A 22,683-nucleotide genomic window follows, 5' to 3' on the forward strand; every position below is an offset into this window, starting at 1 on the left:
CCGCTAAAAAGGTCCTGGAGATGACTTGAAACCCAAAAAATCTTATTTCATTATTCAGAGTATTCAGTTATAAAAAACTTTCCATTTTACGTCTAATATATGATTTGTTTTTCTCATGGTATCCTTTGTTGAAAAGCATACCTAGGTAGACCCAGGAGCTGAGAGCTAGCTGCTGATTGGTGTCTGCACATATATACCTCTTATCGTTAGCTTACCGGTGCGCTCAGTACTGCACTGTGCTCAACAAAGAATAAGAAGAGAATGAAGCAACATTGATAATATAATTAAATTGGAAAGTTGTTTAAAATTATATGCTCTGTTTAAATCATGAAAGAAACATTTTGAGTTTCATGTCCCTTTAAGCACAAAAAGGAAGTACCAATTAGCTAATGATTAGAAGCCACATAGTGAATTATTATAAGCAGGATGTATCTATCAGCCAATAAGCATTAGTAGGATAAACACAGCTGATGCAGCTGTATTCATTTCAACTTAAAATAATTCACTTCATGGGCCCGATCCAATATACGGCACAGGTTTCAGCGTAAGCGCAGAAACACGCGCCACCCGTAATTTCACCTCGCACATCGGGGTATTACATATACGGTGCCGGCAGTTCCTAAGTGGCGTAAGTCGGATAAACTGGCGACGTTCAGAAATGTGCGCAAATACACATTTCTGTCGTCGCCAGTAACTTACGGCACTTTAGAAACTGCCGGCGCCTAAGAAAAGTAAAGAAAATAACAAATCTCCCGTAACAGTCTAACACGCCTCCCAAAAATATGCCCGACACATAAAACTCTTATATCCGCAATCCCCCCTCTCACTACTAATAATAAATGTATTAACCCCTAGACCGACAACCCCCCACAACGCAATATGCCTATTTAAACTATTAACCCCTATATCCGCCATCAAACCCATACCGCAAGTAATAACTAAATAATTAACCCCTAAATCCACCAACCCCAACATCGCAAACTACCTATTAAAACTATTAACCCTTAATCCGCCATTAACCCACAATGCAATAAACCTATCCAAGTATTAACCCCTAAACCACCATAGCCCACAACGCAATAAATCTAACCCCTAACCTAACCCCCCCCTAACTTAACCCCCCCTAAATGAACCAAAATGACCTAATTTACAAAATACTAAAGTTACTCTTAAATTACAAACTAACGCTACTTTAAAAATAAAAATAAACTAAGTATAAATTGAAGGGGCAGTCTAATCAAAATCCTGGAATAGACTGTCCCTTTAAGCTAGAATTACAGAAAATAAAAAGCCCCCCCAAAATAAAAAAAAAATTAAAATAAAATAAAAACACCCCCTAATCTAATAAACTACCAGTAGCCCTTAAAAGGGCTTTTGCAGGGCATTTCCCCAAGATAATCAGCTCTTTTGCCAAACAAATACACAAAGCCCCCCAAAAAAAACTAACACTAAAAACATATCTATCAAGCTCGCCAGAAACACCAGTTATGAAGAGCGTCTGCTCTGAGGAGGCGGACAGAGATCGCCGCAATTCAACACGATCGAATACGACCGGGTTGATTGACACCCCCCTGCTAAATCTACAGGGGGCGGCGTTGCACCAGCAGTTCAAAAGAGCTGCTGGTGCAATGCTGAATGCGGAGAGCGTATTGCTCTCCGCATTCAGCAAGGTCTGTCGGACATGATCCGCAATGTCGGATCATGTCCGACAGGCCTTTCATAAATTGGCCCCTATGGCTATATCTATATCTATTGTTGTTTTAGTAGAATGCAAAAGTGCATAGGGATTATCTGCTGGAGCATGCCTACAAACTGTGAACTCAGTTGAAATACAATGCCTGTGTCTAAACACTGATAATGGGGGTGGAGTTGGCTGCTCCAGGCAGCTTAGCTATGTAATTCATTTTGCTTATTTTTGAAAATTATTTTAAAATACTTGCCAGCAATTTTTTTAAAAAAAAATTATGCAAACTATTTTTAATTAATTCGCCCTTTTAGGATATGCACAGATCTCAACATGTTTTATGGCACTTTAATGCAAGGATTGGGGCTATAGACACCTTGTGCTAGAAGAACAGCTAAAACTACTTTTCTGTAGTATTGTGTTATTAGCTTTAGGATGTCCTGACTTGTGACTTAGGGCTCGATGATATATTGTTCGCCAGCTCAAACCTTATTTTCTCGCTGACACTCGCCAGGCTGCCCCGGTGCAATGATCGTAAAAAAGGGGCAGTCCCTGCGAGTTGCGAGATGGCTCCTATTAAAAGTAATGGAGCTCGCTGGATAGGGAAACTTCGCTCCTTAGTGCGAAGTTAGCAGAGAGCAGGGGGAGCACTTTAAAATTAAAATCCTGCAGCCAATATAACTCACATTACGCTGCTTTCTGCTTATAGCATCTTACATTCGCCTATATGTTCGTATGCATTTGTTTTTCTATTGGGGTTATAAGTGTTCGTATTGTTTTGACAAAAGCTCGCCACCTTTTAGTTGGCGAGAAAAAACTGTGATATCTGCAGTGCGAAAATCTTTATAGAATTACGCTGGGATTAGTAAGACATTTTCATATACGCCCATGGAACGCCCATGTTCAGCCCATTTTACAAAAACACAACAATTACGCTTTACATTTTGTATTTATAAATTCAAATTTCTGTTTGATTTTTGCACATTCAGTGTACTACAATTACAATTTACGCTGTGAATATTTAATTTGATTTATTCCTGTGTAAATTAGATACTAATTTTACGTTTTTGTTAACATACGATTTTTGGTGAAGAATTTTGTTACGATTTTTGATGCACCTTAACAATACAATTTTTCCCTGCTTATTTTTGTGTGAATGATTCAAATATTTGTTTTGTATAATGTTTAAAATACGAATTTTGTTGTGCACATTTCATATGAAAATGCAGTATACGCCCCTTAGCGAGACACCCTGTTTTCAGGGTAAAAAATGGCTTTAGATCATTTCACAAGGGAAATAGAAGGACTGGCGAGCATTCTTTAATAATCACGCCAGCCCAGAGAGCTTTCAATCATCGAGCCCTTAGTATTTTGCTCTCATAAAATGATTCATTTTGATCCCAGCTATCTTCACTTTGTCATCATTTGTTTTACTTTTAAACACATTTGATCTATTTTGTCTTAAGGAAACTCTATCACTGAGGCGTCAGCCAGTTTATGTTTACTAAATTTAGTTGAAAATACATTTAAAAAAATCTTAATATTTAATAAACCATCGGGGACCTCTGTTTCTCATACATTTTTTTCCATGATTCAGACAAGTTTACTTCTGTTATTCAATTTGCTTTGTACTCTTTGTATCCTTTGTTGAAAAGCATACATAGGTAGGCTCTGGAGCAGTACTGCACTACAAGGAGCTAGCTGTTGATTGGTGGCTGCATATATATGCATCTTGTCATTGCCTCATCTGAGGTATTCAGCTCCCAGTATTGCAGTACTGCTGCTTTAACAAAGGATATCAAGATAACAAATTGAATTAGTTACTAGAAGATGCTGTGTCTGACACACGTAAACATTTTGGGTTTCATGTCCCTTTTAAACAGAAACAAAATGTCTCCGTATTTGTTACGTTTGATAATATCAGCAATTAACCACAGAGATATAGGCTTGTAGTCTATCACAGTCAATAAATGACTTTCATATCTATAGGAACTTCAGTGTGACGTCTCTGTAGAAGAAGACAACCGGCAAGAGTGGACCTTCACGCTGTACGATTTTGATAACAGTGGAAGAGTTACCAGGGAGGTAAGTGACAGCTCTTTGTGCCTTTGAGATAATTTTTCAAGAATATATGGGTCCATGGAATACTGTCAGATGTAACTTGCATTCCGTTGGTGTTCTATGCTATATTAAAGGGACATGAAACCCAAAATTGTCTTTCATGATTTAAATAGAGCATGCAATTTTAAGCAATATTCTTATTTACTCCTATTGACAAACTTTCTTCGTTCTCTTGCTATCTTTATTTGGAAAAACAGAAAGGTAAGCCACATTTAGCCACTAATCAGCAAGTGCTACCCAGGTACTGAACCAAAAATGGGCTGACTCCTAAGCTTACATTCCTGCTTTTCAAATAAAGATACCAAAAGAACAAATAAAAATTGATAATAGGAGCATGCTCTATCATGAATCATGAAAGAGAAAAAAAAATAGGTTTTATGTCCCTTTAACCCCTTCAGGAACGGAGATTTCAGGGCAAAACTTACCAAAAGGGCAAATTTTTAACATTTTTGCTATCACTCAGTTTAAAGGGACAGTAAAGACAAAATGAACGTTTCACGATTCAGACAGAGATACAATTTTTAACAACTTTCAAATTTACTTCTATTATCTAATTTGCTTTGTTGATCTTTTTTATCCAGTGTAGAAAACCATACCTAAGCATAACCAGGTGTAGGCATGCACTAGCTGTTGATTGATGGCTGAAGATATATTCCTCTTGTCATTAGCTCAATAAAATGTGTTCAGCTAGCTCCAAAGAATACAAAGAGAATGAAGTAAATTTGATAACATAAGTAAATTGGAAAATTGTTTCAAATTTGTGTTTTATTTCCCTTTAAAAAGCCACTAAAGTGAAAAATAAAGTTTCATGATTCAGATAACACATTCAATTTAAAAAAAAACATTCCAATATACTTCCATTACACATATGTACACATTATTTTTATATGCACACTTTCTGAGGCTCCAGTTCCTACTGAGCACAGTATATATATAGAAGCATTTTGTGATTGGCTGATGGCAGTTATATGAAACTGGGGTAAGGGGCATTGGAATAACTTTGAAATTTACTAGAAAATATTCTACAACTCATTTCAAATGGAAAGTAAATGCTACTGCGTGTTTTTTTATGTGTATTTATTAGTTTCAGACCATTGTTTTTAGGACTAGCATTAACTTCAATTGCATTTAGGCGATCGCGTTTAATTTCAACTTGTAATATGATCAGAAAACCTGATGCGCACAAACCCCTGTGATATACCCATTAACGCTTACACACAACTGTTAGAGCTCCACTCGTTATCTGGCCCTTAGTGTTAAAGTGTATTGTAAAATGGGTTTCCCCTTAATGTGTTTCCAATGTCTCGTTACACCAGCTGTAGAGTTTAAAATGAATAAGAAATTGTTTCTTCAGGTTTATTTTTGGTTTTGCGATTTGAAATTGAGGGACAGATTACAAGTGTAGCGTTAACTCCACTGAAATTAAGTTTTTTGCGGGCGTCGGGTAGCGACCGTAAAACAAGTTAAAGGTAAAAAGTTTTTGCTCGTGTGCTAACCTGATAAAAGTAAAAAGATGAACTTAGAATATCACACGCGTTAATGTATTCCTCCATAAAAGTCAAAGGAGCAATATAAGTGGAAAAACACCTTACTCGCGCCAAACCTGATCACAAATTCACAAGTGCGCTTACCTGACATGAAAATATATTTTATATATATATATATATATATGTATGTATATATATATATATATATATATATATATATATATATATAATATTTAACATTCCAAGTTTTTGATGATCAGGCCCTTAGAGAGAACAACTGAAAATTAACATTTCAGTACCTCTCTGTCCACCCTCACTGGGAGCGTAATTTCTTCTGAACCTTCTTGTTTGCATGGCTTTCCTATAGCCATAACTGAATTTTACAGTATTGGAGGTGGTTTCACCAGGCAAAAGCAAGTATATCAAATGACAAAATAAATGTAAAGGAGTTATTTGTAAACAATTTACTACACTCCAGGTAAAAATGATCATTAGTAAAACATTGAAGGGTAGAAAATAAAAATCACAGTACACTGTCCCTTTAAATGAATTTAAAGGTCAGGTTTGGAATTCATGAGAAACAAATGTGTGTTTGTGCACAAATGATACCCCCAGGGGATTATAGGTAGAGAAGGATATACCAATAAAAGTTGTCTTGGTAAATACATAGACATTTGTTTTTCAAATAAAAAAAAGAAAAACAAAAATTCTACCGTCTATAGACTCAACACAGAAATACTTTAATGGCTTCTTTAATGTGTTAGAACGCTATTGGCCTTTAATGTCATAACCTATGATCTGTGTGTTATTCTCTTTTGTCACAAAATCGTCTGCATTTCAAAAGCCTCATTAAAGGAATGACACAGATTGTGACCATCTCTCGCCGAGCCTCCATGAGAAACATCCTTCTTTTAATGCTTTTGATGAGCCATTCATCTCTCCCTTTGTGTGGGTTAAGAAGATAACGGAGCAGCTTTAATATTTGTGATGAAAAGAGCTCGCTTAATAGAGTGTTTTCCGTCATTGACAGTCCAATTTATTTTGCTCTCTAGGTTTTTTTTTATTTTATAACTGACAGTCTACCCTGTAATTTCCTTAATAGAAAAACTATAGGGTCTATTTACTTACATGATTTGCTGTCCGCCCGGCATCGCTAAGTGCAGACAGCATACATTGTCGGCATTTAATATTGCACAAGCATTTCACAAGAAATTCTTGTGCAATGCTGCCCCCTGCACATTCCTCGGCCGCTAGCAGAGGTGTCAATCATCCTGATTGTATCTGATCGGGATAATTGAAGTCCTCCACCTTTTAGGTGACCGCTGCTTCTTAAAGGGACATAATACTCATATGCTAAATAACTTGAAACTAATGCAGCATAACTGTAAAAAGCTGTCAGGAAAATATCACCTGAGCATCTCTATGTAAAAAGAGAGAGAAAGAGGCGCCTCATGGGACAGTATCGTACCAACCAGGAATGTCATACAATGAGACGACACGTAATGTAATATACTCACAAGGATAGCAGCATATGAGGATGCCTAGTAGAGCGGGACGGGACTTTAGGTCGCCCGACAGACAAACACTACAATGCGTGGAGACGTCAGGTCACGGGGCCCATTCAGCCAATCAGCGGACACAGAAAACCTGCATCAGACGTCAAAGCTGTTCCGGGAGTAGCCAATGTCAGGCCTGCAGATATCAGTAACTGGACTTAGATGCTCCTGGCTAGATTCAAAGAGCTTATTTTTTTCACACTTCTGGTCCCTGTTTGAATATTGGTTGTATTAAACAAAACAGCCACTCACTTCTCATGTAAAAAGGAAGATATTTTACCTCACAATTTCTTCAGCTCAGCAGAGTTAGTTCTGTGTATAAAGTTATACTTCAGCTGCTGCCCAGCTGCAGGTAAAATAAAAATGAAGAAATTAAAAAATGAACAGCAGCCAATCAGTATCAGTAGTGCTGAGGTCATGAACTATTTTACTGTGATCTCATGAGATTTGACTTAACTCTCATGAGATTTCATAGTAAACCTCCTTAAACTGAATAGGGAAATAAGATGAGTGTGCACAAAAGCTCATTACCTTAGCTGTCCCGGGACAGAAATACTGATTTGCTGCTTAGAAGTCCTTTACAATGGGATGTGGCTACTGAGGAATTTTTGAGGGAAAATATCTTTCTTTTTTACATAGAGATGTTCAAGTGATATTTTCTAGTCAGCTTTTTACATCTATGCTGCATCACTTTCAAGTGTTTCAACATTTGGGTATCATGGCCCTTTAACTTTAGTTTCCGGATCGCCGGAAACTACGCGCAGAGAAAGCAGCAATCGCTGCTTATTAAATCTCCCCCTATTATTCATACTTGGATGGTTTAAAGGGACACCCAATATTAAATACATTAAATTCACCGTCTTCTCATCATGGATGCTTCCAATTTTGGAACCTAGGTAATACTGCAGGTATATCTGAAAAAGAGTTTCTGCACATGTGTAAACAGGTCAGCAGTGAAATGTAATGAAAGATAGATTTCAGCAAGACGCCATCTATGACTGGAGGGTGGCAGGGAGTAGCCTCAGTACTATGCTTATAAAATGCATTTAGTGTTTAAAGGGACAGTAAACGTTAATACATTTTAGCGACTGAATTAAAGTTTTACCTTTAAATATTAAATCAGCCTAACGTTGCAGAGCAAAAGCGCAGTGGAAACATTTTAATTCATATTTTATACCCAAACACGAATCCACCCGCCCGCCTACGAATTCAGGGCATTTTTTCTATTGTTGCCATCATGGCCTCTGCAGCCAACAGTAGAGTGAGCGTCCGTCTTCTCTGTTTGACAGCACGCATTCCCTCTCGCCCTGTGCATGCGCACTACATCTATTCTAGCCAACAGAAATGTTCACAGAGAGTCTCAATGCTTCTTGCATTGAGATTCTCTAATTGACAGTGAGAGTATTGTGCATGCGCAAGGGAAGAGGGAATGCGCACTCCAGATTTGAATATGGGCGGTATAAAATGTATTGATTGACATGAGCTCCCTGCAGCACCTGGTATGAAAAAAAAATCTCTGGCTTCATGGGCGGTTAGCGGACCGCTAATTTAGTACGTTTTTATATTTATTTTAAACAGTTTCCGTAGCACTTATGCTCTGCATTTTAAGATAAAAAGTATTTTAATAAGATGAAGTTCTTATTACTGATTAAAAAAGAAAGAATGTTTACAGTCCCTTTAATGTCCCTTTAAAGGAACATACCAAGCGCACGAAGACAGCTAAACTGTAATTATTGTTATGATTATTTTTCTTTGTTAAAACTTTATTTTTTATTATCACTGAGTTTCCTTGTATACGTCTCTCTTTTAGTTCTTATTCTGTAGTGTAGTAACATAGAGAGTGATCTCACTCACTCTCAGCGTTGACAGCAAAGAATGTTCCTGATACTGTCATTCATACGTATTCGCAGGGTTTCTGCAGCTGCTCTGATGTCAATCACCATGCTGCCCTCCCCTTTGTTTTTTTCTTTATAATTAATATTATATTAATCCTTTTTTTAAAATTAAAAATACAAGGGAATGTGATAATAATCATAAAAATGTCCTATAATCAATCTAATAACAGTTCATGTGATGCAGAAGATTTCTTCTTTCACTTGTAAACAGTGATTCCAAAATCACTGTTTATACCTACATAGGCCTAGATTACGAGTGAGATATTTGCTCTCCACACAGTAATACCAAATGTGCGCTGGTACTCATGAGAGCGCACTTCCATAAACTCCAATGGGAGCCTCGTTCTCATACCGTTAGACACGGCAAAGAACCTAGCGCAGCGCAGGGGGTAGGTCGCGCAGTGTTGGGCTGCAAATTTAAAATACATTTGTATATAAATATATACATACATATTTATGTGTTTATAAGTTTGGCTTTTTTTGTCATACATTTTATACTCTGCAGTTGGTATAACAAGTCGTTGAGAACACATTGAGGGAAAAACATTATTACAGTATACCGCCCCTTTAATTATAGACCGCATCTAAAACGTAAAAGTTTAATTTTGACTTCCATATTCCTTTGAAGGGCGATGGTAAAAACCTTGAGAGTTTTTATATAAAATGTGTAGTTATGCGTAATAAAACAACTTTACAATATGCTTCATTATTTATTTTGCCCCCTTATTATGTAATTAAGCTGTAAAAATTGCACATTTTCTAAATCTCAGAGCTGCAAATGCCCTGTGCTGGCTTCTTAAGGCGAACTCTGCTACATATCTTTACCTTATTGACTTTGTCAGATAACAACAGTTAATTTTATACATAATGATCGTGGCTATCCTTGCCAGATTGGCTACCCGAAAGAAGGCAAATGGTGTGTGGAGTTTGGCTATCAAAAACAACTGCAGCAAACAAGCCATTTTTTGTTTTAAAAATATTTAGACTTGTTTAATGTTATTCTATAGCAAGGCAACAGAAATATCTTGTTATTACGCGTTTACTGTCCTTTTAAAGGGACAGTCTACTCCAAAAGTTTTATTGTTTAAAAAGATAGATAATGCCTTTACTACCCATTCCCTAGCTTTGCACAACCAACATTGTTATATTAATGCACCTTATAACATTTAAAGCTCTAAATTTCCACCTGTTTCTAAGCCCCTTCAGGCCACCATTATCGCAGTGCATTTTTAAAGCTTTTCACAGCAAGACACTGCTCATTCATGTCTGCCATAAAAATAAAATTGTGCTCACTCACATGGAGTTATTCACGAGTCAGCACTAATTAGCTACAATGCAAGTTTGGGGAATGGGTGATAAAGGGATTATCTATCTTTTAAGTATTATATTTTGTTATGATATTTACCTTATTCTCTGTCAAGTACACAAATGACAGCAGAGAGGTTAAGTTATGTGCTGTGTAATTAAGATAATGTAACAGTTGTCTAAGGGGGAATTTTATTTTAATTTGTTTTTAGAACAGTGACCTGTTGCCTATGACTTGACTGTAACATTACACAGCCACTGCTGAAGCAGAACAGCTGTTGTCTGGGGACAAAATATTCTCTGACTTTAAGGGATGACAACGTATTGATTTCTTTAAATATCTTTTTATTAAAACTATTTTATTATAAAATGGTAACTACTTTTTTACCTTTCTAAAATAAATTTAGCTATTGTCTCCTAACGTTTTAAACCTGTAATTAAAGGGACATGCTAGCCTCTCCTAACGTTCTAAACTTGTAATTAAAGGGACACTCAAGCCTCTCCTAATGTCCTAAACTTGTAATTAAAGGGACACTCAAGCCTCTCCTAATGTCCTAAACTTGTAATTAAAGGGAAACTCTTTAGTCTCTCCTAACATTCTAAACTTGTAATTAAAGGGACACTCAAGCCTCTCCTAATGTCCTAAACTTGTAATTAAAGGGACACTCTCTAGTCTCTCCTAACATTCTAAACTTGTAATTAAAGGGACACTCAAGCCTCTCCTAACGTCCTAAACTTGTAATTAAAGGGACACTCTAGCATCTCCTAACATTCTAAACTTGTAATTAAAGGGACACTCTCTAGTCTCTCCTAACATTCTAAACTTGTAATTAAAGGGACACTCAAGCCTCTCCTAATGTCCTAAACTTGTAATTAAAGGGACACTCAAGCCTCTCCTAATGTCCTAAACTTGTAATTAAAGGGACACTCAAGCCTCTCCTAATGTCCTAAACATGTAATTAAATGGACACTCAAGCCTCTCCTAACGTCCTAAACTTGTAATTAAAGGGACACTCTAGCCTCTTCTAAAATCTTCAACCTGTAATTAAAGGGACACACTAGCCTCTTTTAAAATCTTAAACCTGTAATTAAAGGGACACTCTAGCCTATACTAACATCTTAAACCTGTAATTAAAGGGACACTCTAGCCTATACTAACATCTTAAACCTGTAATTAAAGGGACACTCTAGCCTCTCCTCTCTCCTAACATCTTAAACCTGTAATTAAAGCAACACTCTAGCCTCTCCTAACATCTTAAACCTGTAATTAAAGGGACACTTTAGCTAGCCTCTCCTAACATCCTAAACTTGTAATTAAAGGGACACGATAGCCTCTACTAACATCCTAAACTTGTAATTAAAGGGACACAATAGCCTCTCCTAACATCCTAAACTTGTAATTAAAGGGACACGCTAGCCTCTCCTAACATCTTAAACTCATAATTAAAGGGACACTCTAGCCTCTCTTAAAATCCTAAACCTGTAATTAAAGGGACACTCTAGCCTCCTCAACATCCTAAACTTGTAATTAAAGGGACAGTCTATCCTCTCCGGACATCTTAAATTAAACACAAAATCAAAATAAACAATCAGACAGAGCATGCAATAAAAAAAAATCCAGTTTACTTCCATTATCAAATTGTGCACATTTTTATATGTACACTTTTTGAGGCACCATGGAGCATATGCATCAGTCAGAGGCTGTATATTCTCCTTAAAGTGAAAGTCAATCCTAGTGTTTGTGAAACGCTAGGATTGACTATTGAAACAAATACAGGGGACTTTCATTCATGAAGTATAAGATAAAGTCCCCTTTATTTGTTTCAATAGTCAATCCTAGCATTTTACAAAAGCTAGGATTGACTTTCACTTTAAAGGGACAGTCTAGTCAAAATTAAACTTTCATGATTCAGATAGGGCATGTAATTTTAAACAACTTTCCAATTTACTTCTATTATCTAATTTGCTCAATTATTTAGATATCCTTTGTTGAAGAAATAGCAATGCACATGTGTGAGCCAATCACACAAGGCCTCTATGTGCAGCAACCAATCAGCAGCTACTGAGCATATCTAGATATGCTTTTCAGCAAGTGATATCAAGAGAATGAAGCAAATTAGATAATAGAAGTAAATTGTAAAGTTGTTTAAAATGACATGCTCTTTCTAAATTACGAAAGAAAAAATTTGGGTTTCATGTCCCTTTAAGCTTGAATGTATAAATAGTGTTAATTTGGCTAAGCAACATTTTATAAAGTAGTGCGTATTGCAGAGTTGCACTCGAATATTCATTTAAAGGGAGATTAAATACTCTTCATAAGCATATTATTTAGGTTATTCCCCTCATCCCTCCAGTCATGGGTGGAGCTTTCAATGCAGACTCATGCTGACGAGTTTTCATATACTTGCAGTGTAAACTAGGTTACAAAATGGCAGCATTCATAATTTGAGGGAGGTGCATGAAATGTATTTAGTGTTAAGGTTAAAGCGACAGTACACTGTAAAATTGTTTTTATATTAATGTATTTTCAATGACTTGTTATGCCAGCTGCAGAGTATAAAATGTATGAGAAATTGCATTTTCAGGTATATTTGTGTATATGAAGTAGCTGGTTTTGTGCTTTTAAACCACAGCCTATTACAATGGATTGAGCTTCAGGTAATATCAGATCTCATTATGTTATCAGTTTGTGTACACACACTTGCTTACTTATCTTATATTTGTCTAGAAAACCAAAGCTCAGTACTTAGAGAGAACAATGGAAAATTATCATTTTATTACTTAACTATCCTGCTCCACACTGAAAGTGTAATCTCTTCTGCTGGCTGTGTTTACTTAGGCTATTCAAAAGAATATACTCCATTATGGAAACTTTCAGTATAGGTGTGGATACCACAGGCTAAATCAGCTATTTCAAATGCCAAAATATGGGTAAAGGAGCTACTTGTAAACAATTTGAAACACTCCAGCAGGTAAAATGAATCATTGGGAACCATTTAAAGGGTAGAAACATTTTGGGTGGACTGTCCCTTTAACAACATTAAATCATTTGTTTTATAGTGAAGTGTGTCCAATGTTTATTATTGTAAACCAAAATTGTTACTGTAGCCAAATGCAGGTATTTTTTTACTAAAAAGTCACTGTTCATTGCCCCACAACCAGTAACACACCATGTTCTGTTTTTAGGACATTACCAGTCTGCTGCACACAATATATGAAGTATTTGATGCGTCTGTTAACCACTCCTCTAGTACCAGCAAAACCCTACGTGTAAAACTATCAGTTGCTCCAGATGCCACTTTGAAGAAGAGAACAGTGTTACTCAACCATGCAGGTGATACAAAATCCTCCGAATTTACCGTCACTCTATCTTGGAGTCTTGGAGAAGAGGGGTTAAAGAATAGTTTTCACTTTCAGTAATTATATATTCCCGATTTCATGAATTAAGCAAAATGGAGTTTTATGAGAGCAAAATTCTTTAAAGGGCCGTGGCAATCACACAAAAACTTTCACAATTTAGATAAAGGGTATAAGGTTGTTTTTTTTTTGTCATTGTCCCCAGATTTCAGTTTACTTGTTTTATCAAATTTAATGTTAACTCCTGGTCTAGCTTTGTTATCTCCTTTCAATGAGAGCATACTAAAATATGCTCAGGAATGTGCACGTGTCTTCAGCTTTATTTGGGAATAGTGTCTGCAGCAATGTTTGTAAAAAAATGTTAGTGCTAAAGACACGTTTGCAGTTAATATTATTTTACAATTCTACATTATTCTATAACATCTCTACGTCAGAAAAACAATGGGGTTACTTACTTAAAGGGATATGATAATCAAACTGTAATCTGGTCTTTTTAAAAGAGAATATTTAAAAATGTATTACTTAGCTGTTTTTTTTTTGTTATTTTTTTAAAACACACGTTCCTCTTCTGAATAAACATTTTTTTTGTGGGTGTAATCCCAGTCAGCCAATGAGCCTAGCACATAATCATGCACTTCCTTTTTGTTTCCTGTTAAATTCAAATAGCTTTTAATTAACCCATTTTATTCAAAATATATTTTAAATATATATATATATATATATCTGCTGCTGTTTCATATACATGATAGAAAACATGTGTAATATGTCCCACGTGCATTATTTGTAAAGAAAAAAACTCTTACCATATACATTGGTGTACTTTGGCTTTAAATTTGCAAATGGCTTTCAATAAAAAAATGATTTATTGACACAAATTAATCATATTTGCACAAAACAGTAACGGTTTCTCCATTTTTAGAGTTGCAGAGTGGACGACATCGAAGTGAAAGCAAAGTTACTGAGGATTTACGCAGCTCAGAAAAAAAACAGCGAGGCTCTGGAAGGTAAACCCCCTATGACCATAAGAGAAATCAGTAGTAAATTAGTTCTCAGATAAATGTAGGTATACAATGTTATATCCACACTCTATATATAATATACTGTGAATATATATATATATATATATATATATATATATATATATATATATATATAGAGAGAGAGAGAGAGAGAGAGAGAGAGAGAGAGAGAGAGAGAGAGAGAGAGAGAGAGAGAGAGAGAGAGAGAGAGAGAGAGAGAGAGAGAGAGAGAGAGAGAGAGAGAGAGAGAGAGAGAGAGAGAGAGAGAGAGAGAGAGAGAGAGAGAGAGAGAGAGAGAGAGATATGTGATAGTAACATAGCATACAAAGGTGTCCTCAGCTTTTAAAGGGATGTTAAACTTCTAGAAGCAATTTCAACAGACTGGTGTCTACTAACCATGATATCACAGCTGTTCAAACATTTTAACCCCTTACTGGTGCTGGTTAGTAAAGCTCCAGATTTTCATACTGGCAGCTGCCATCTTGGAGTATCAAGTTCATGCGTCCTGTAACAGTAGTGCACACACAATACAGAGTGGGAGGTTTACATATTTGTAGTTTTATACACAGTTTAAAAATATAAAGCTTCATCTTTGTAAAGCCCAAAATGCTCAGTACAGCTGCCATAAAGCCAACAACGTCACTGATCTGTGAATGCACAATGCTTCTGTCATAGACTGCAAGAATACCTAAGCTCCAAGATGGCAGCACCCAGTAGTCTCTTGTATGGGGTCTGATTCCCAGGGATAAGCAGTCAAATTACTTTCAAAATAGAGGTCAAATTATCTTATTTTAAAATGAGGCGCTAGCAACAAACCCTATCCATTATCCAATTGATTTTGCATTGAACCAATCAAATCATGCATTAACGACCAAGAGCAGATATGCTCCAGAGAGTTCTGTTCTTATCAGAGCCTCAGATGCCACAAACGCCTCTGGGAACCTAACCATGGGTCCCACCCCATAACGTGCTTTTACAGGTTCTCGGACAGAATATGTGTGCAACAGATAAAGACCATCGGATAACAGGCCGGTCTATCCGAGAACCTTTAACAGCACGTCGTGGGGGGGTGGGACCCATGGTTAGGTTCTCATAGGCGGTTGTGGCGCCTGAGGCTCTGATTAAAACAGAACTCTCTAGAGTGTATCTGTCCTCAACCATTAATGCATGATCTGATTGGTCGGTGTCTCTGCGAGGTCACTGGATGCACAACCAATGGGATAGTGGATAGGGTTTGTCGCTAGCGCCTAGTCTTTTAAATGAGGGATCACAGGACTCTCCTTATCACCTTTTCTAACCAGTTAAGCGCCCACTTTAGATTTAATGGACATTGAAATGAAAATTAAACTTTTATGATTCAGATAAAGCATGCAATTTTAAGGGACACTTCAATTTACTTTAATTAAAAAATTTCCTACTGACCATGTAGAAAAGTTCAGTGGATACGTATATGAGTCTGTGATTGGCTGATGGCTTTCACATGACACAATGGGCCTGTAAATTTAAATTAATTTTTAAAAGGACTATAGGCCAATATATAGGGTACAGTGACTGTTGCAAAGATTTTAAAGACACTGTTGCAACTTTCATAAAAAATAAATAAACCTGCTGAGACCTCTCCTTATTATTAAGCAGTATATTATGCATCACATGTCCCTCTGTGTCAATTATACATATTTTATCATTTTAAAACTATAAATATATATTTATTTGTTTACATCAAAGGGACATAAAACTCTGTGTTTGGTGTTTCCAAACATCTAGGGTTAATGATCTAAAGGCCTCTGAGCTAGCGAGATTCTATAAGAATGCTCGCCAGTACTTCTATTTTGCTTGTGGAATTATCTAAAGCCTCTTTTTACCCTGAAAACAGGGTGTCTCGCTAGGGGGCAATTACTGCATATTTGTATGGGAAGGAGATGCATTCATTACAAAAGTACAACATGAAAATCGCATTTTAAAAATCAAACAAAAGGAAAAAAATGTACCATTAACACATAAATGCACAGGAAAAAATGGTATTGTTAAGAGGCATCAAAAATTGTAACAATTTTTTTCACTAAAAATCATATTTTATCAAAAACTTAAAATTTGTATGTAATTTACTCATGAATAAATCGTATTAAATATGCACAGCATAAATCGTATGTGCAAAAAAACACATAGAAATTTGTACTTATAAGTACAAACTACATAGCGTAATTGTTTTTTAATGGGTTGAACATGGGTGTGTAGCAGAGTAATTTGATTTGTATTGGGTGTAATATTAATGTTTAAATAAACGCCGGGTTCCCCTGTTTACTTTGTCCTCAAATGCAAACTTTTACTTAGCAGAGAGCTCTCATTATTTTTATGTGAGACAACTCGCCACTTACAGGGACAGCCTACTTTCTTTTATAATTGCACCAAGACTGTCCCTGCTGCGAGGCTAAAAGTGGCTTTTGATCATCAGCCCCTTAGTGTTTTAAAGGTTTTATATCATTGTTAAAACTATTATAAGTACTGCTATATAGTGCTCCAGACACACATGAACACTGGCTACTAAGGTATTCTCTTCAATAAAAAAATATCATGAGAACAAAGTAAATTTAATAATAGAAATACATTTAAACATTTTTTTTTAATTGTATGCTCTATCTGAATCAGAAAATATTCATTTTGGGGTTTGTGTCTCTTTAATATTGGAATTATTGCACTTTTTTAACCATAGCCTAGAAATTTGCCTGCAAATGCCCATATTAAAGGGACATTATACACTCGTTTTTTTCTTTGCATAAATGTTTTGTAGATGATCTATTTATATTGCCCATAAAGTTGTTTTTTTTTTTTGTTTGTTTTTTTTAAATGGGTAGTTTTGCTTATTTTTAAATAACTACCCTGACTGATTGTTGTGTTTACCCACTAAAGACTAGCACAAGCTGCCTATCTATTATCTCAGATGTTGTACAAAGGTATTCACCCTCTTGGGAATATAAATATAAATATATTATATATATATATATATATATATATATATATATATATCAAAATAACAAGAGTATTGCATTGAGCAATGATACTTTTTTTATTGGACTAACTATACATTTATAAGATGACAAGCTTTCGGAAGAGTTCCTTCCTTTATCAAGTCTGAAGCAATACTAACCAATTCAATGGAATTTACAGATTGTATCTTAAAACACAGAATAGCTAAGAAGACAGTGCAGGGAGAGGAGGAGGTGTTGTAAAAATCATGAGGGGGGCTTAGGTAACAGGCAGACAGTGTCCAGTGTAGGAGAACAGACAGGGGAAATATATAGCTTTACATAGAGCATATACTGACATAAAGTTATATATCAACATTGAATGAATATCTATAGAGATGTGAAATTGTATATACAGGGGGAATACAAAAGTTAAGAAAAGACAAAAGTGTGGACATAGGCTTACCTGTGTACCTATGTATAAAGAATGTGGAATATACAATGTAATTGACTAAATGAAAGTACATTACAAAAAATTTTGATAATGTGTTAAGAATTGCAGAGTCCACATTTAGTCCAGAATTAAACAGGTTGAAGTGCATTATCATTTTCATTTCAAAGGTTTTTCTTTCCATGGTGTTATTGAAGTTGCCTCTGAGAATTTTGATTTTGAGGTTTTGGATGGAGTGGTCAGGTTGGGTGAAATGGTGACCAACAGGGGTGCAGTATTTTGTTTCACAGTGGTTTTTGATTGAGTGTCTGTGTAAGTTCATTTGAAGGTGCAGTTTTTGGCTTGTTTCTCCAATATAGCATCCCATTTCACATGCAGTGCGATGTATCATGTATACCACATTTGCAGATATACATGAATATGCCCCTTTAATGTTGTAAGATTTATTATTGTGATTTGCTGTGCTGCTTTCACAAACGTGTTGACACAGTTTGCAGCGAGCTTTATAGCAGCACTTGGTTCCATTCTGAGTGTTCTTTTTCTCAAGGGGTAGCTTCCTATGTACCAGTTTCTGCTTTAGGTTAGGTGCTTGTCTGTATGCCAGGATTGGGGGTTTTGGAAAGATTTTTTTAAATGTGTGGGATCCTCTAAGAGTAGTGGCTGTAAGTCTTTTATGATTTTTCGTATCCCTTCCACAGCAGGGTTGTATTTGACTACTAGTGGTATACGTGATATGTTTTTCTTCTCCCTGTATTGTAGTAAGTGTTCACGTGGGGTATTGAGGGCAGAGTTAATTTTTTTATTTATAATCCTTGTTTTGTAACCTTTTTCTCTGAATGATTGGGACAATGTGATGAGGTGTTTGTCACGGACCTTGGTATCTGAACAAATTCTGTGGTATCTTGTAGCCTGACTGTAGATTATGGATTTTTTAATGTGATTGGGGTGGGAGCTGGAGCTGTGGAGGTAGCTGCATTTATCTGTTGGTTTCCTGTATACAGATGAGTGCAGTTTGCCATTTGTGATGGATATTGTTGTATCCAGGAAGTTGACACAGTCTCTAGAAAAGTTCATTTTAAGCTTGATTGATGCATGAAATAGATTAAATGATTTATGAAAATGTTCAAGGTTTTTTTCTCCTTCTGTCCATATGATGAAAATATCATCGATGTAGCGAAAGTATTTGAATGGCTTGTGAGGGTGAGTGGCTAGGAATCTCTGTTCTAAGTCAGCCATGAAGAGGTTTGCGTACTGTGGTGCCATTTTGGTGCCCATGGCTGTTCCCATGATTTGTAAGTAGATGGAGTGGTTGAAGATGAAATAATTGTGAGTAAGTATAAATTCTGTAAGTTTACTGACTGTAGAAGCACTATATGTCTGGTTAAGGCTGTTGCAGGAAAGAAAGTTTAAGCAGGCATCAATACCATCTTTATGTGGAATATTGCTGTACAGGGATTCCACATCCATTGTCACAAGTATAGTATCCTCTGGCAATTCTGTTATCTGGCTGATTTTGTTAAGAAAATCAGTGGTGTCTTTTATAAAGCTAGTGGTGTTAATAACTAAGGGCTTAAGAATATTCTCCACTAGGCCCGATAGTTGCTCAGTCAGAGTGTCCATGCCTGTTATTATTGGTCTTCCTGGGTTCCCTGGTTTGTGGATTTTTGGGAGCATGTAGAATGTCCCTATGCTTGGGTTAGAGGGCACCAGTTTGTCCAGTTTATGTTGCGTGTGTTTAGGGAATGTTTTAATTAGTTTTCTAAGTTGCAAAGTGTATTCCTGGGTGGGGTCCTTTTCCAGTTTTTTGTAATAAGTTTGATCTGATAATTGTCTATTTCCCTCTGTAATGTAGTCCTGTGTATTCATGATCACCACTGCTCCTCCCTTGTCCGCAGGCTTAATGGTAATGTTTTCATTATTTCTTAAGTTTATATATATATAGATAGATAGATAGATAGATAGATAGATAGATAGATAGATAGTCTCAGGGAATACAAAAACTGGCTTTGTGAATATTTGTTGGTAACAGCTGCTCCTGCCAATTTCTGAATTCCAAAGGAGACTTTGACCCTGGTATTTGTTGCGTTCGTTTGGTGTCGGCCCCCAGAAGCACCTTTTGGTTTAGACCTAAGCACTACTGAAGGGAATATTCTGAGGGTGAAGACAGACAGAGCAGGAGATAGCAGGGGTTGTTATGTCGTCCGTTTAAATTCCAAAATGTCTGGTGCCTAAAGAGTGTGGGAACATTCTCAGGGTCAGATTATTGCATTTCTTCCATGGAGCTGTATTGCTTTGTAAGGCAGGACCTGAAAATTGTATAAGAACATTTATAAGAAACGTTAGAGCCAGACACATTTTGTAGGCAGTAAAATACATTTAGAGTAAAAACAAGGCTCCATAAGTAACATTTTACTTGAACCTAGAAGTTGCCACAGGTTAAAAAAAAACACCAAAAACACAAAAACAGCAAATGTCAAATATTTTGTTTTATTTAAAGGGACATGGAATCCATTTTTTCTTTCATTATTCAGATAGAGCATACAATTTTAGACAGCTTTCCATTGGACTTCTATTATCTAATTTGGTTCATTCTTTTGGTATCCTTTGTTAAAGAAGCAGCAATCTAGTTAACAAATTGGGTGAGCTAGTAACATGAAGCATATATGTGCAGCCACCAATCAGCAGCTCCGAGTCCTGAGCCTAACTAAGTACACCATTCAACAAGTTACTTCTATTATCAATTTTTTTATTTTCTTGGTATCTTTTATTGAAAAGCACGTATCTATGCTTAGGAGTCGGCCCACTTCTGGAGCACTATACCTATATAGCCTACCTAGGTATCTCTTCAACACAGAATATCATGGGAACAAAATTTTGATAATAGAAGTAAATTAGAAACTTTTTTTTTTTTTTTTTAAATGGTGTGTTCTGTCTCAATAGAAAAATTTGGGGTTTCATATTCCATTAAAAAAAAAGAGTAACACACTTTAAAGTGTCCATTTTTAGATCTAAAACAGAAATGAATGTCTTTTTAAGAATCATTTGAGTTGCATTTTTTGTGAAAGAGGTAAAATGAGAGTTTCACTCTGAGCTTTATCAAGATTCATCTCCTCAAATCTTTCCTGTTGGATCACAAGAAATAGCTACCTTTGAGCTGTGATTCATTTACTTTAGTGTGTAGTTTTCTCACACTGCGTACGTGCTCTGATTCTCATGTCACAAAAAAAAAATAAAAAAAAATAAAGTGTAGTACAAACCTTGCTCCACCTGAATTGAAAAAAAGAGAGTTCTTTTCCACATTCATTTCAAAGAGACTATCAGCAAAGCTGTACTGAGCAACTCTGATAAGTGTCTTTGATGTTGCACAGTCTATTTATATCCTCTCAGGAATGAAATACAGAGCTTAAAATCACCAAAAAAATATTAGATAACCTAATGTTCCATATGAGAAAGGTGTTTAAAAGTGCTGTTCTGACCTAGAGAAAGGCTAGTTGTTTGCAGTAGATGAGACACTTGATGAAAAAAAAAAACCTTTGAGGTTTTTGAGAGCGTTATCTCGTTTTTGAAGTTTCTTTTTTCTTCCTTTTAAACATTTTTTCTTAACATTTTGCAATATTGTTCTTGGTCTTTCTATACAATACCTAATTACCTGCACTTTGAATTCTGTAGAGCAGGATTTTTTTATTTTTGCTCACAAAAACATGGATTCCAATCTTTAAGACAAATACCTGGTAAATATCAGAAAGCAGTCTGGGTGTTATTGCTTTTTCTTTGCAAAGCTATTTTGATTTTTAAAAACATTCTGTGAAGCACTGAAAACCCTAGAGAAACAGTAAAAAAACAACTTAATACAGCACACAGAGGAAGTCTTCTTTTAGCTATGTTTACACAGCTTTTCTTTAGCCTATACATAAGTAAATACAGTTTCAGTGTAGGAGGGAATAAAACAGGAAAGAGCATATATGTCAAATGTCAATATAAAGGTAAAGGAACTATTTGTAATCAATGAAATATACCCCAGCAGGTAAAATGGATCATTGTCCCTTTAAAGAACACCGGAAAGCTTTTTGTACTGCTAAACAGAATTTTTAGGCTGTTGTAACAGAAATATGGATCTTGTAAAATTTAAATCCTATGGTATATTTTAATGATTGATTCTTATACCATAGCAACATATCAAACGAGTCTGAAAGCAGAATACCCAATAAGAAATAATGTCGATTAAATTGTGTGACATATATGTTTGTAATAAGGGTGTACATATTTGAATGAAACCTAATTTGTATAGAGTAAAGTCCTCCCAGTAACCAGAAGGTCACTTATGTATGTTTATGTATTTTGTAGGAGGAAAGCTAGTAAATGTCAATGGTCACTCTTGGACCTTAGAACAATGTATCATAATGAATAGAAGCTTGAGTTGACATTATTTATAGTTGTATAAGACTCTGAATTGGCTATATGATTTATTATAAAGCATTATAGACCTCAAAATGATCAGTTGCAAAATAGCACATATAGCTGGGGAGCGTTTCTTAAATAATTATCAGTCAAAGGCCAGTTTAAGCACATTGTATTTGAAAGCATTGTACATAACCGTTAAGACCTGATATAAAATCTGGCTAGAATAGTCCAACTTTCCTTTTATCTTCTTGCAGACATATAGTAGCCGAAAATGGGCCAGATCAGACAGAATCTCTCCGTCAGTGTGTAGATGAAAACATTGAAAGAAGAAACCACTATCTAGATCTTGCGGGTATAGAAAACTACACATCAAAATTTGGACCAGGTATATCTTGATTTCTTCTTCTTTTTTTCACTAGTAATGTGTGTAACCAGTGGCTTTCC

At 35.8% G+C, this 22,683-nt stretch overlaps 1 protein-coding gene across 1 annotated transcript in view; it reads left to right on the forward strand.

Moving 5' to 3' along the window:
• Positions 1 to 22,683, forward strand: part of NKD1 (NKD inhibitor of WNT signaling pathway 1) — a 138,378-nt gene that overhangs the window by 113,007 nt on the left and 2,688 nt on the right. Inside the window, exons 6-9 of the mRNA XM_053699485.1 lie at positions 3,674 to 3,769; positions 13,235 to 13,382; positions 14,325 to 14,409; positions 22,494 to 22,624. Coding sequence (XP_053555460.1) covers positions 3,674 to 3,769; positions 13,235 to 13,382; positions 14,325 to 14,409; positions 22,494 to 22,624 — 460 coding nt within the window. The remainder of the gene's footprint in view (positions 1 to 3,673; positions 3,770 to 13,234; positions 13,383 to 14,324; positions 14,410 to 22,493; positions 22,625 to 22,683) is intronic.

Source organism: Bombina bombina, chromosome 1 (assembly GCF_027579735.1).
Source record: "Bombina bombina isolate aBomBom1 chromosome 1, aBomBom1.pri, whole genome shotgun sequence".
Classification (NCBI taxonomy): domain Eukaryota; kingdom Metazoa; phylum Chordata; class Amphibia; order Anura; family Bombinatoridae; genus Bombina; species Bombina bombina.